This window comes from Bos indicus x Bos taurus, chromosome 15, assembly GCF_003369695.1.
Source record: "Bos indicus x Bos taurus breed Angus x Brahman F1 hybrid chromosome 15, Bos_hybrid_MaternalHap_v2.0, whole genome shotgun sequence".
In the NCBI taxonomy this organism is placed as follows: domain Eukaryota; kingdom Metazoa; phylum Chordata; class Mammalia; order Artiodactyla; family Bovidae; genus Bos; species Bos indicus x Bos taurus.
The window spans coordinates 62,454,461-62,470,485 of NC_040090.1; the positions used below are offsets into that span (position 1 = coordinate 62,454,461).

General features: G+C 38.6%; 1 protein-coding gene across 3 annotated transcripts in view; it reads right to left on the reverse strand.

Moving 5' to 3' along the window:
* Positions 1-2,287: 2,287 nt before the first annotated feature.
* C15H11orf88 (chromosome 15 C11orf88 homolog) overlaps positions 2,288-16,025 on the reverse strand; it is a 39,290-nt gene continuing 25,552 nt past the window's right edge. For 2 of the 3 annotated variants that reach the window (XM_027563794.1, XM_027563795.1), the window contains exons 5-7: positions 7,607-7,666; positions 6,554-6,606; positions 2,288-2,484 (exon numbers count right to left, since the gene is read on the reverse strand). In XM_027563794.1, coding sequence (XP_027419595.1) covers positions 2,427-2,484; positions 6,554-6,606; positions 7,607-7,666 — 171 coding nt within the window. In that variant the 3' untranslated portion in view covers positions 2,288-2,426. The remainder of the gene's footprint in view (positions 2,485-6,553; positions 6,607-7,606; positions 7,667-16,025) is intronic. The other variant, XM_027563796.1, reaches the window with a different exon arrangement.

The window sequence follows — 16,025 nt, forward strand, 5'->3', positions numbered from 1 at the left end:
CAAATAATTGAATTGTGCCTTGAGTTCTCCCTTGGATACCCTGGCCCTTGGTCCAGATGGACATTGTTGAGGTATGCAGTCAATCTAATGTAGATTACAACAGTGACCCCAATTCTTCACCCCACCTTATATCCACACCCTTTAACTAGGTGAATTTGCAGTTCTTCTTACTAAAGGAGCTGGAGAAGGCAATGGCACCCCACTTCAGTACTCTTGCTTGGAAAATCCCATGGACGGAGGAGCCTGTTAGGCTGCAATCCATGGGGTCACTAAGAGTCAGACCCGACTGAGCGACTTCACTTTCACTTTTCACTTACATGCATTGGAGAAGGAAATGGCAACCCACTCCAGTGTTCTTGCCTGGAGAATCCCAGGGACGGGGAAGCCTGGTGGGCTGCCGTCTATGGGGTTGCACAGTCGGACACGACTGAAGTGACTTAGCATTAGCATTACTAAAGGAGCAGAGTACATTGCCCCCTCCCTTGTCCTTGTGTTCGACCAACAGAATGAGCTTAGACTGGAAAAGGCCTCACATAGTTTTGTTTGTTCTCTTGCTTCTCTGCCACCCTTTGAGAGCTCAGATATCCCACTTGTCCAGGTAGAACCCAAAGAAGACACCTGGGGCAGAGCGGCCTCTGTCAATCAACAGACATATAGTGAGAAGCAGAGCTGCCCTGCAGCCAGAAGCTGAGCTATCTGGCCAGACTTAGTCAAATCCTCAGCTGACCTCCAGATATATAAGCAATAATAAATGTTTCAGATCACTTTGTTATGCAATGTTGTTGCAGCAATACCTGACCATTACACCCGGTAATACAGAGCGATGCTGCTGGTTGCTGAAAAAGCTCATAAAATGGAATTTTTCTTGGTAAAATTGTCTTGGTCCAGGCTCCAATCCTTAGTTTGACAAGCTCAAGCCCAATCTAAGAGAATAATATATTCACCCATTGAGAAACAGTCTTCTGAGCACATACTCACCCTCTGGGGGGAAAAGATTTCTCAGTGAGTGTGGCATCAGAACAAAGGGAATCAGCTATACGATTTGAAATTTAGGCTTTGATATCCAGCTATGTCCATCTTCGCGATAAGAGAGCTGTCCGGCAGACAAACACATCATCCTGACAGGGTCATTTTTAATCTTGATAATGCTGAGATGAGATTGCCAACTTGTAACTTTCTAAATTTCCCTTCTCTAGGTCTGATTACCTTTCTTTTTGTTCAAAACGTTTTTCTCCAGTGTCACAGCAGAAATGCTAATATCCATTCTCCACTTCTTTTAGTGATAGAGTCCTTGAACTCCAACTAGGCAGGTATCCCCTCATCCACCCCCATTAAAGACAGTTTCCCAGCCTCCCTTGCAGTCTGGTGTGCCCTTAATGATTAAGTTCTGACCAGTGGGTCACCCGCTCTGCTGCTGGCCCTGTGGATGGAAGCTGCACTGTGCGAAGTTTATGTTCAGGAGTTGCAGGTGGAGGCTAGCAGGAAAGTGCATGGTGCTTCTAAATAGAGCTGTGAGCTCTGGAGTCTCATGTACAATCCTGAGTAGGCCTGCCAGTTGGGCAATGCAGAAGGGACAAAGTCTTAACCTTCTCTTTTCCAGTGTATCCCACCTTTGTAAGTGAGGTAGGTTAGCACTGGGATTATGGACATGTGTATAAGACATGGGGATGTTGAGCCAGCTATTCACAAAACTGGAAGTAATTCACTTCTGACTTCAGACATGTCCCAGAAGCTGAATAAACCAAGTTTTGGATAATGGATTTTTTTTTTTTAATAGCAAGAAGAACTTTAAAGTTTTCAGGACTGATCTTTCATCTCTATTTCCTTATTGTTTTTACTTTTGTGGAGTATGTAGTGCTTTTGTGCTGTCGCTCAGTCGTGTCTGACTCTTTGCAACCTCATGGACTGTAGCCCGCCAGGCTCCTCTGCCCATGGGATTTCCCAGGCAAGAATACTGGAGCAGGTTGCCATTTCCTCCTCCAGGAGATCTTCCTGACCCAGAGGTAGAACCCACGTCTGCTGCATTGGCAGGTGGATTCTTTACCACTAGCACCACCTGGGAAGCCCTTGTTTTTATGGTGGTCTACAAGTTGAGGCATATAAAGTCCTTGTTTCTTGTTTATCTGATATTCATAATATAGATCAAATATAGCAGTTCTGGAAATACCCTTCAAACGAAAGCAAGTTAAGTTGGAGCTTGAGAATATATAAAATGAGACAGATGATAACTGTGTGGTATCAAATGCAGTGGTTTTCAGTAAGTAAAACAGACACAAGTACTCAATAGCTGGTACTCCTAGAAGCGCTGTATATTTAACTTTTATTTCTTGGTCTAATTTAATTGATTCCGGTGATTCTGATGTAAAAGCTGGTTGTTTCAAAAGTGAAGGTCTAAGTGAGCCATCCTCTCCCAGGTGTCAATCAAATTAGTCCAAGGCTTTGACTTCTTCCTGGTCTTCTTTGTCTGACTCTGAAATCACTTTCCTGTTGGCAGTAACACGGATCAGTTCAGAACTCTGTACAGAACTCTCTAGTTATGAACACAATGTGGCATGAAAACAACTTTTGAGAGTTTCTCCAATAAACATTTACTGTGTTGGATTCTAACTATGGGTTAGATTTTGCAACCGAGTATAAATTTCTGTGTGGGAGGAACAGTCATTCCACTGTGAAGTGACTTGAAAGGTTTGGGAGTGGACCTCCTAAAGTTAAATATACTGTGCTCACCTAAGAGTCAAACTGCTGAGATTTCATCACTGGTGACTGATCTCTTTGGATTACCCAGTATTCCTTCTATTCAGCCCTCTTTTAAAGTGAAAATATTCCTGGGTGGATAAAAAACATAATGCCACTAAAACCTTACTGTGTACACACTTTTTTAGTTCTTTCTTTCTGACGGAATGGGACCTGGAGTATTCTAAGATCTGGTGAAGGAGTGATGGTAAAGGCAGATCTGCTTATGTAGGGAAGTTTTGGGTAGACGAGAAAGGATGGAGGGAGAGGAAAGGGGGTAAAATTAAAATAAAATTAAACTTTAAAATAAATTACAATAAAATCTTAAGATATTTCACAAATTTAAAATTGTTCACAAACTAATGTACAGTATAGAAATAATACTTTCTGAATTAGCTAATGCTGAACAACATGACATTTTTTTTGGCTAAAACTTTTTGTTACATGGAATCCCCTGGTGGTCCAGTGGTTACGACTTGGCATTTTTCACTGCCTGGGTCCGGGTTCAATCCCTGGTTAGGGAATTAACATCCCGAGAGCCATGTGGTGTGGCCAAATTTTTTTTTAGTTTTTTACAAATATTTTCTGAATTCCTACAGGGAGGCAGTGTGTTAGGCATTTTGTGCTAGACCCAATTTCTTTTGGAGCATACAATACAGTCACAGACAAGTAAAAAATAGGTGAAAAGTTAAATAACAACATAGTAGAGAAGAGTTGAATAATTATAAAATATGGGCACAAAGAAGCACATGACTAATTGCCAAAAGAATGGTGCAGACACAGATTCTTCTGTGTAAGAAGCTCAGAGGAAGAAAATGTCGCAGTGAAACAGAATGAAATTCAAGGCTTTAGAACAGAGGAGAGAGGCCAAGCAGGTATACAGAAGGAATTAGGTTAGCACTTATATCATTAAGGGAATTATCTGTCCAAGTTGTGGAATAATGTTTTACTCTTCGGTGAATCCACATGGGTAGTAACAGGACTGTTCTGATCATCCCTATAAAAATATGCACAGAAATCTAAGGTACCCGGGGCTTGCCTGGTGGCTCAGACAGTAAAGAATCTGCCTGCAACGCAGGAGACCCGAGTTCTATCCCTGGGTTGGGAAGGTCCTCTGGAGAAGGGAATGGTTACCCACTCCAGTATTCTTGCCTGGAGTATCCCATGGACAGAGGACCCTGGTAGGCTGCTGTCCATAGGATCACAGAGTAGACACAACTGAAGAGACTTAGCATGCATGCATGCATGCATTGGAGAAGGAAATGGCAACCCACTCCAGTATTCTTGCCTGGAGAATCCCATGGACAGAGGAGCCTGGCGGGCTATAGTCCATGGGGTGGCAAAGAGTCAGACACGACTGAGCAACTAACACTTTTACTTTCTCTGCGGTACCCAGACAGATCTGCTGATACAATTCAAGTAGCAATCTTTATTATTTGAATCAGGTAAATGAAATTTTCACTGAACTAACTTTGCTCCACCCTTATAAATTAAATCAAATCATCTGACTGAAAAGCAAGAAATTAAGTTGCTAAACATTGTGTAGACAATATTAGGTTATTAAGTGACTTTTCCAATTTTTTTTTCAGAACTTTAAAAAAATCAGGGGAGACATATTCATGTTTTCTTTAATAACATCTGATAACATTAATGGAAGTTGGCCTCAGTACCAATAAGATCAGAATAAAAATTCTATTACTTCTTGTTAATCCATGAATGTAGTATGCAAATAAACATCTGTCAAGTTAATGTTGAGTTAGACACATTGGGTTTCAGTCATAATACAAAGATGGAGACATTTTTTATTAGGGATTCTTTAGTCATTAACAGGTGATAGCCAGTTTCCTTTAAACTCTTCTGGACCCTGTGCCTGGTGCTGCTGCAGCAGTATTCTGGGAATAAGGCGATTAACACTGAACTGTGAGGCTAGCCCTTGCTACATGGATTAAGATTTAGCAATTTTAGGTACGCCTTTGGTTGTATCAGAGTTGAAAATCTAGAAGACATGGTGTTTTGCCAAAAATGAGAGGGCTCAGTGTCGGTGGGAGAGAGGGGAGCTGAGAGGGTGTGAGGGCAGGTGGATACAGTTCCCTGGGGTGAGAAGGGAGGGCAATGGAATGTGTACAGAGGCTCAAGGCTGATCTATTCCCCTGTTTGCATCTACTTATGCTTTTGTATTACACAGATAAGCGAACACACACTTCTATGTAGATGAGAAGAAGAAAGTTTTCTCAAAGCAAGAAATCTCTAAAACGGTGAGCGGGTTTTTATAAAGATTTGAAGTTAGGGAGAAAACTGAGTAAGGAAAAAAGAAGCACTTCTTCACAGGGAAACCAGAAAGGTGATGGAATTTCAGTTGAGCTATTTCAAATCTTAAAAGATGATGCTGTTAAAATGCTGCACTCATTATGCCAGCAAATTTGGAAAACTCAGCTGTGGCCACAGGACTGGAAAAGGTCAGTTTGCATTCCAATCCTAAGGAAGAGCAATGCCAAAGAATGTTCAAATTACTATTCAATTGCACTCATTTCACATGCCAGCAAGATTTTGCTCAAAATCCTTCAAGCTAGGCTTTAGCAGTTCATGAACCAGGAACTTCCAGATGTACAAGTTGGATTTAGAAAAGGCAGAGGAACCAGAGATCAAATTACTAACAAATGCTGGATCATAGAAAAAGCAAGGGAATTAAAAAAAAATCTACTTCTGGTTCATTGACAATGCTAAAGCCTTTGACTGTGAGGATGACAACAAACTGGAAAATTCTTAAAGAGATGGGAATACCAGACTACCTTACCTGCCTCCTGAGCAACCTGTATACAGGACAAGAAGCAACAGTTAGAACCAGACATGGAACAATGGACTGGTTCAAGACTGGGACAGGAGTGCATCAAGGCTGTCTATTGTAACCCTGCTTATTTAATTTCTAAGCAGAGTACACCATGCAAAATGCCGGGTTAGATGAATTGCAAGCTGAAATCAATATTGCTGGGAGAAATATCAACAACCTCAGATATGCAGATGATACCACTTTAATGGCAGAAAGTGAAGAGGAACTAAAGAGCCTTTTGACAAAGGTTAAAGAGGAGAGTGAAAAAGCTGGCTTAAAACTCAACATTCAAAAAACTAAGGTCATGGCATCCAGTCCTATCACTTCATGGCAAATAGATGGGGAAAATGTGGAAACAGTGTCAGATTTCATTTTCTTGGGCTCCAAAATCAATGTGGACAGGGACTGCAGCCACGAAATTAAAAGACACTTGCTCCTTGGAAGAAAAGCTATGTCAAACCTAGACAGTGTTTAAAAGAGCAGAGACATTACTTTGCCAACAAAGATCCATATAGTCAAAGCTATGGTTATCCAGCAGTCATATATGGATGTGAGAGTTGGACCATAAAGATGACTGAGCGCTGAAGAACTGATGCTTTCCAGCTGTGGTGTTGGAGGAGGCTCTTGACAGTCTCTTGAACAGCAAGGAGATCAAACCAGTCAATCCTAAAAGAAACCAACCCTGAATATTTATTAGAAAGACTGATGCTGAAACTGAAGCTCCAATACTTTGGCTACCTGATGCAAAGAACTGACTTACTGGAAAAGACCCTGACGCTGGGAAAAATTGAGGGAGAGGGGAGAAGGGGCCTACAGATGATGTGATAGTTGGATGGTATCACTGACTCAATGCACAGAAGTTTGAGCAAACTCAGGGAAGCAGTGATCGACAGAGAAGCCTGGTGTGCTCCAATTCACAGGGTCATAAAGAGTTGGACACAACTTAGCAACTGAACAGAAAGGTCAGACTATTTTTGACAGAGGTAAACTTACTTTGCTTTGTGTACTTTGCCTTTTGGTTTATGCGGAAGGGAAATCAGTTCTTTCTAAAACAAAACATCAAAAAGGAAAATGTTTACTTCTTGCAATGACTGAAATTTACTTACTTAAGAAAAATCTGAAGTAAAACTGTCACAGAGTTTATAATCACTATCTTCCTAAACCTGGAGACTATGGTGTTAGAAATGGTCCAGATTAAGGCATTTGGGGTTCATTCAGGAGAGTGTGTTTGTACATCCATAAGACTATGGGATGCTATTGCTTTTATTGTTTATATTGTTTATTTAGCATTTGTTTTTGTATGATCTAAGCAGGATCAATCATTATAAAACAAATACAGTAAGTCCCCTACATGTGAACCTTCAAGTTGCAAACTTTCAAAGATATAAATGTGTGTTTGCATGTTCAGTCAGAAGGTGTGAGTGAAACTGCAGCTCGCCCTCCATCTCCTGTGGCTGACGATCCTTCAGCTCTACCATCTCCCACCTCCTCTCCCTCCTCCAGTCAGTAACTCCAGCCCCTGTAGGCTGTTGTACTATACTACTGTGCTTTTCAAGGTAACTGTACTGTAGGATTAAAAATGCTTAAGTTTTGTTTTTTTAATGTATTGTGTGAAAAGTCTTATAAACCCATTACAGTACTGTATTATATAGCTGATTGTGTTAACTGGGTACCTAGGCTAACTTTGTTGGACTGACAAACAAACTGGACTTACAAACGTGCTCTCAGAATGGAACTTGTCTGTATGTACTAGCAATGAAGTAGCCCATGTTAATATCTGACAGCTTCATAACAGGTGACAGTAAGCCCGGTGATAATAAGCCCAGTGACAACAGCACCATCTCCATGCCAGCAGAGTTGCGCACTCTGGAGATATCTTTGGTTTATCAAGGATTCTCAAATTATCTGATGTCTATGCCCTGCCCCACCTCCAGCATATAGAAGACTCTGGACCATGGGCATCAAGATTTAAAGGATAAAGCTATAAAACCTCTCAGAATTTGCCACCCCCAAAGATTTATCTGAATGCCTCACTATCAGTCTCACCAAGATCCTTTCTTCTCTTTGTTTTCTTAAGAGTTGGATAATTTCATCTCTCTTTTTAGCCTGTTAAGAAAAAGAAGTGGGTGAGTCTTTTGACTTGATAATAAAGCTTTGTGTAATGGGAGGAGGGATGGGTTTTTGTCCATTTTCCTTCTTGTGTTTTGGGGCAGAAATAAACAGTTGTTTTCCATGATAGATTTATACTTTTCATCTATACAATTCAGTTTTATTCCAGAGGTGCTGCTTTACAAAATAAATTTGATTTCGATCGTAAATGGAGGGAATTTTTCTTGCCCATATAACAATAGCTTTCACTGATTTTATTACATGAACCATGCTAAAAGCTTGATATATGTATTATATCATTATTTTCTTATAATAAGTTAGAAGTTTGACACCAATGTCATCTACTTTATATATGAGGAATGTGAAGAGTACTGAGGTTGAATAATTTACCTAAGCTTTAAAGTGGCAGGATTGGACTTGATACCCGCTCTACTTGACAACAAAACTCAAGGTATCAGTCATTACACTAAATTGCCATTAAAAGGTAGCAAGACACATCAGCCAGCTCAAACAGCATGCCAGCATGTGTTGCGATGGCATGAAGGCTTTCTTGAGCAGCTTGTATACAGAACAGAGCCTCACACCCCATTGCTCCTCTGTCTTAGATATTGAGACATGCATATGCTCAGGTAAGTTTTCTTAAAAGTAAAAAAAAAAAAAAAAAAGTGCAGGCACAAAGATTTACCAAGATATAGACAGTATACAGTGCTTCCCTGGTGGCTTAGGTGGTAAAGAATCCACCTGCCATGCAGGAGACCCAGGTTTGATCCCTGGGTTGGGAATATGCCCTGGAGAAGGAAATGGCAACCCATTCTAGTATTCTTGCCTAGGAAATCCCATGGACAGAAGAGCTTGATGGACTATAGTCCATAGGGTCATAGAGACTAGCACTTTAACTTCACTTTTTTCAGACTGTATTCAAAGAGACAAATATAGGTACACATTTTTTTCCCCATAGAATCCACATATGTTCACTGTTGGAGATGGCCAGGCAGAAAATTGCATCTGGAATACTTGAGAACAAGAGAAGAAACCTGAGAATCTGACAAATGAAACTCATAGCTTCAAATGGCCAAGTACAGTGAGAGAAGCTTAGATCAAAGCTAGAAGGAAAATAAAACTGAGAATGGACAGATTTGTCAGAGCCAGGTAAAAATTCTAGGTCATCCATTCAAAGGTGTTGCACTGCTTTCTTAGGACTCAGTAACAAAGTATCAAAAATCAGGTGGCTTAAAACAACAGATATTTATTGTCACACAGTTCTGAAGGCTAGAAGGCCAAAATCAAACTGTAGCAGGGCCATGCTCCCTCTGAAACCTATAGGGGAATCCTTCTTTGCCTCTTCCTAGCTTCTGATCATTTGCTGGAAATCTGTGGCATCCCTTGGCTTGCAGCTGTGTAACTCTAATCTCTGCTTTCATTGTCACATTGCTTTTTCTCCTTGATTCTATTTCCAAATAAGGTCACATTTCGATGGTACTGGGGATTAGGACTTCCACACATCTCTTGTTTCAGTAGGTCACACTTCAATCCGTTGCTAAGAATTGGTCACAAAGAATTGGACACATTTAGCAACTGAACAACACTTCAGTCTATAATAAGCACCTATGATATAATATTACTGTGCAATGGCACCCCACTCCAGTACTCTTGCCTGGAAAATTCCATGGACGGAGGAGCCTGGTAGGCTGCAGTCCATGAGGTCACTAAGAGTCGGACGCGACTGAGCAACTTCACTTTCACTTTTCAAGTTCATGCATTGGAGAAGGAAATGGCAACCCACTCCAGTGTTCTTGCCTTGAGAATCCCAGGGATGGGGGAGCCTAGTGGGCTGCCGTCTATGGGGTCGCACAGAGTCGGACACGACTGAAGTGACTTACAGTTACAGTTACAGTTACAGTTACAGGGGCTGGGCCAAATAAAATACCATTCCTGCCTGCCAGGTGGTGGCAGACTTGTAGAGAAAAGGACTACAGTGAGGTTAGAACAGGATGCAAATAGAGAACTGAAGAGGGACCCTTAATTCAGACAAGGGTGTGTATCTATGGCTGAGACTCAGAGGAGGTGATGTCCAAGATTAGACATGAAAGCATAGTCACCAGATAATAACAGACAGGATGGGGAAGAAAGCATCTAGGCAGAGGAGCTGCTGCTGCTGCTGCTAAGTTGCTTCAGTTGTGTCCGACTGTGCGACCCCAGAGACGGCAGCCCACCAGGCTCCGCCGTCCCTGGGACTCTCCAGGCAAGAACACTGGAGTGGGTTGCCATTTCCTTCTCCAATGCACGAAAGTGAAAAGTGAAAGGGAAGTCGCTCAGTTGTGTCCGACTCTTCGAGACCCCATGGACTGCAGCCCACCAGGCTCCTCCGTCCATGGGATTTTCCAGGCAAGAGTACTGGAGTGGGGTGCCATTGCCTTCTCTGACAGAGGAGACAGGTGTGCAAAGCCCTAGAAGCTGTGTATTGCTAAGTAATTCCTCAAGGTGGTTCTTCAGTCCAGATACAAGAGAAGCTGCAAAATTTAGGCAGACTGCACCCAGATGTGGAAGGGAGGAGGGGTGCTGGGCCTGAGTAATCAGCGGGGCACATTGCTGCTTTGGCTCTGCTTCATTCCATTCAAGTCGTATTAATCTTGCTTTCTAAGAACCTACAAAGTTTTAGTTTTATTTATTTTGGGGCAAGATTTCTATTTTTCACTTGAATTTAAGGCATCATATATCACAGGTATTGAAAGAAGAAAAGGCATCATATATGACAGATAATAAAAGAAAAAAATTCAGAGTCCTTCAAAAACTAAGCTAATTTTTTCAGCTATACATATATATGTATCTATTCTTTTTCATATTCTTTTCCCATTTAGGTTACTATAGAATATTGAGCACTGTGCTATTATCTATTATCCCTGTGCTATTATCTATTCCCTTGCTTGCACACTTAACATGCTTAGTCGCTCAGTTGTGTCCCACTCTTTGAGACCCTATGGACTGCAGCCCACCAGGCTCCTCTGTCCGTGGGATTTCCCAGGCAAGAATACTGGAGTGGGGTGCCATTTCCTCCAGGGGATCATCCCCATTCAGGGATTGAACCCTCATCTCCCTCGTCCTTTACCACTGCGCCACCTGGGAAGCCCTTGCTAGTTATCTATTTTAAGTGTGCATATGTCATTCCCAAACACCTTTCCCCTTTGGTAACCATAAGTTTTATTTTCTAAGTCTGTGAGTCTGTTTCTGACAAACTAAGATAATTTAAAAGTGTCTGTCAATTTGCTAAGGATTGAATAAAATAGCATTTATAGAAAAAGACCTGGGATACTTTCAATGTAGGTATTAGGTGGCACTAGTGATAAAGAATCCACTGGCCAATGCAGGGGAGGTGAGAGATGTGGGTTCGATCCCTGGGTCAGGAAGATCCCCTGGAGTAGGAAATGATACACCACTCCAGTATTCTTGCCTGGAAAATTCCATGGACAGAGGAGCCTGGCAGGCTACATTCCAGGGGGCTGAAAAGAGTCAGACATGACTGAATGACTGAGCACATTCAATATTAACTTTCTTTTCTAACTTTTCCATTACACATGTAATCAGTGGGAATTAAATGCTCCCATACTGTGATTACATAGCACTTTATACTTTTATTACAGTATTGATCTTACTTTGCCTGCTTTATCTCATAGCTGCTACCATGTCTCTTTCAAAGTCTTACTCATCCTTTTATCCTTCCTTCAAGCTTAGCAGTGCCTTGTCAATGATACTCAATGAATTTCTGCTGAATTGATTGAGTCATGAAATATGAATGAATGAAACCATTACATTGTCTAATACACAATTACTAGTCTAAGCAAAAAAAAAGTCTTAGAGATTGAAATTAAACAGTAGGAAGTTTAGTTCTTAAAATCCCCTATAAACAAAACTAATATGATTATTTTCTGTGTAATAGAAAATATTGGTTAGTCACAGGCAAGATATTAATATATTGTCATAATGCTTCTAGTATAAACGGTCAAATATTTAGTTATAAGATTCTAAATAATAGTAAGGTAAAATTCATTCATTTAAAATTTGATTTCATGTCCTTTTTAATTATAATAGATTTTAATATCTAATCAGTTTTATAATATAATATGCACCAGAAACAAAGTTTTCAAATATGATTTGATTTTTGCTTCCTGGATACGTTTCCTGGGAATAAATAACAAAACTATTGTAGGCAACTGTGTCATCAGAACAAAAACATTTCCAACTACTCTAAGAACTCTCAGCCAGGATAATTAAATAAATTCAGTGGTAAGAGAAAATTCTTACAGTTTACCGTATTAGTTGGAATAAATAATTTACTTGTTAATTTCATAACAAAAGAATTCTCATTTCTAACCACAGTGCTTTTGTTGTGCTCATAAATGGAATTTTATAAGGCTTTTAAATCATTTAATTTATTAATTCTTAAAATGATAGCATGAGGGGGTCAGAATTTATATTTACAATCTTTTTTCTTTTTTTCAGGTTTGTTGCAATATAACTGACATACAACACTGTATAAGTTCAAGGTGTACAGCAGAATTACTTGACATATATATTGTGATATGATTACCACGTAAGTTTAGTTACTATCCATCACCTTATATAATTACAAATTTTTTCCTTTTGATGAAAGCTTTTAGATTGACTCACTTAGCAACTTTCAAATATATCAATACAGTATTTTTTTTAACTATAGCCATAATGTTGTATATTACATCCCCAGGACTTTATATCTTATATTCATAATATTTTAATACTGGATGTTTTCTTATAATCTAAAGTTTAGTTATATTACTTATATTTATATACTACTCCTGAGAAAATAAAGTACAGAATAAAAAGTAAATTTTAGGAAATTAGGATTTGACAATATATAAATTTAATATCTCATAGAAGGTTAATGAATTTTAGTGTCACTTCAAGAATTAAGTTGCTGAGTTCCTATTTTTGGCTTTTCAGAGCCAAACAGTTTGGGTGGCAACATATATTAGTTGCCAAACACATTTGGGTGTGAATCCCAATTCTGTGTGATTTTAATATCTTAACTAATCATCCTTCTAACTATAATCACTATCCCATTTGGTTAGAGGTTTGTGACTTTGGGTAAATCAAAGAACCATTTCTCTGGGTATTGATTTCTTATCTGTAAGGAAAGGTGTGATAACTGGAGATAATCAAACATTGCTTAACAATGCATGGCATATAGTGGATATTTATTAAATGGCAGCTATTATTAGTATGGAAAAACATTTTTCAATGCTTTTAAAATGTGAAAAGTGGGAAAAAGAGGGGAAGGAGGTGTACCGCCTTCTGTGTACAGGCATGAAAGATTCCTGATGATTGAACCTCAGGTGAGTTAGTGAATAGTGCTGGAAGGAAGAAGGGAGAAACAAGAAGGGACATCTAAGGTATTACTTGTCTTTTATGCAGTAGAAATCCCTCTGTTACAAAGTCTCCAGTATATTATAAACTTGCTTCTTAGTTAAATTTCAGTTATAAAGAAGATCTTAATAAGCACTAAACTCTAAAAGAAAAATCCTTTCTTCTCAAGAACTTGTTCTCATATGAAGAATGCATTTCTTCCTTTTACTATGCTTAAACATTTTGACTGAAACATTCATCAAAGATAGCATATGGCAGTGCTTATCTCACTGATTACCTATCTACATTACCAAAAGAAATTTTCTCTAGACTATCATTGTGTAAGAGTCTAATTACTGAATTTAATCTTAAGAATATCTTAGGAGAGTACTGAACTGGTTCCAATTCAATATGCTCTTTGCTTAGTTACCTGGCAACCATCCCAATGCTTAGAGAATCCAGAAACTCTTGAAATCAGTGTGGGGTAGTACTTAAGCACTTTGGCTACATCGTCATATGGGTCCAGGTTCAAACTGTCTTTACTATATTTTAACTGTGTGACCTTGAAAAAGTCACTTACAGGTTTCTGCTTCAGTTTCCTCATCTGCAATAAGGGTAATTATAATGCTTCTCAGACAGAGCTTTTCTGATGATTAAATAAGAATGTGAGTAAAGAACTTAGTGTGTATATGTTATGTAGTTAGTTCTCAAAAATATTACTATTCTCTGGTGAAAGGAGCAGATAGTCGGAAAAGGAAAAAACATGAAGAAAATAGGCTTAGGAAGCACTGGGGGAAATATATTCACTCAAATACAGATTTAAAAAAACACTTATTCTTTCCATTGACTATCAATGCAATATGACACAAACATCAAAGTATGTGAAAAAAAAGACATAGAGGAAAATTATATTTATATAAATCCATTGCTGACTCTAAAATCTTAACATAAGTTTAAAACTTTAAAACATGTAAAAATTTTAGAAGAACCCTAAGGGAGCTCCAAAATAAACAATCTAAGGATTTAAAAATAATACATCAAAGGGAGAAAGGCAACTAGGGAAGCAGCTTAATGATCATGATACAAAAAACACACTCACTGATGAAAAGAGGATATCAGTTCACCCGATTAAAAATAAATGGAGACACGGAGGCTGGAATGAGCATAAAGTTTCTTAATAACCCTGGCCTGACAGGGTCAAGATGTGTGTTTTGGGGAATAGAGGTACATAGGGTGGGATAGTTGAATGGCGTCACGCTGAGGACCTTGACATAAAGATAGCTCTGTTTAAATTTACTTAGCAGAAGACAGGAACTATGTTTCTGACCTCAATATTACTAAGTTAGAAATAAAAAACAGATAAGACTTCATAGATTTGGAAATTAAAAGGCATACTTTTAAATAATTCATGAGACAAATTATAAATCGAAATAAAAATTTAAAAATACTTAAAATGGAGTAATAATGAAAACCCTATATAGCTTGTGAGTTGTAGCTAAAATAGTACTTTGAGGAATATTTACAACTGTAAATACTAGTATTAGAAAAGAGATAAGGTAGAAAATTAAGAAACAAAGTGAGAAGGGAAGGAAGTTAGAATGAAAATAAGAACTAATTCAAAACTGAAGGGAGAAATAATTAAAATCAAGAACTGATAACATAGGAAACAAAAATACTTTACAGAGGATAATAAAACCAAATGTTGTTTTTAGAAAAGACTATTAAAACAGATAATCCTTTGGTATAATTACTGACAAAAAAAGATATGAATGATTAGAAATGAAAAGCAGTAATAACTAGAGCTACAGCAGAGATTACAAAGATGATTAAAACCACTGTGAATCCTTATATCAATAAATTTGAAAATGTAGATGAAATGCATGATTAAAAAAAAAATTACCCAAATCATCCCACCCTCTCCCTCTCCCACAGAGTCCAAAAGACTGTTCTATATATCAGTGTCTCTTTTGCTGTCTCGTATACAGGGTTATTGTTACCATCTTTCTAAATTCCATATATATGCGTTAGTATACTGTATTGGTGTTTTTCTTTCTGGTGTACTTCACTCTGTATAATAGGCTCCAGTTTCATCCACCTCATTAGAACTGATTCAAATGTATTCTTTTTAATGGCTGAGTAATACTCCATTGTGTATATGTACCACAGCTTTCTTATCCATTCATCTGCTGATGGACATCTAGGTTGCTTCCATGTCCTGGCTATTATAAACAGTGCTGCGATAAACATTGGGGTACACATGTCTCTTTCAATTCTAGGATGATTTGGGAGAATGGCATTGAAACATGTATACTATCATATATGAAACGAGTCACCAGTCCAGGTTTGATGCACGATACTGGATGCTTGGGGCTGGTGCACTGGGACGACCCAGAGGGATGGTATGGGGAGGGAGGAGGAAGGAGGGTTCAGGATGGGGAACACATGTATACCTGTGGCAGATTCATTTTGATATATGGCAAAACCAATACAATATTGTAAAGTTAAATAAAATAAAATTAAAAAAAATTACCAAATTATTTCAAGGTAAAAAAGCCTTATTTACTCAAAAACAAAACAACCCAATTAAACCTATAGTACATATGCATATTAAGGTCATAGTTACCATTTCAAGTAATTATTTTAGTCAATATTTAGCTGATAATTTGGGTTTGCCTTGGATTGAGTTGGGTCTGCTTGCTGTACTGCCGACCATTTCTAATAGCCTTGGCTTTTTCTTCTACACTAGAGTCTCTTTCTAGGTTTCCAAGAACTGTTGCAAAGGGTGTATATAGTTGGAATATAGTAATATTCTTTTCTTACTTGGCTTTTGACAGGGTTCTGATTGAGAACCACTGATCCAGACCTTCAGAATTATCATTACATTTACCTCTTAATCTGTATTTGTAGAGAGAGGCATTAAGATAAATTTAATTATATTTTATTTATCTGTGATATTTAAATTAACTTTGCCCACACAGTT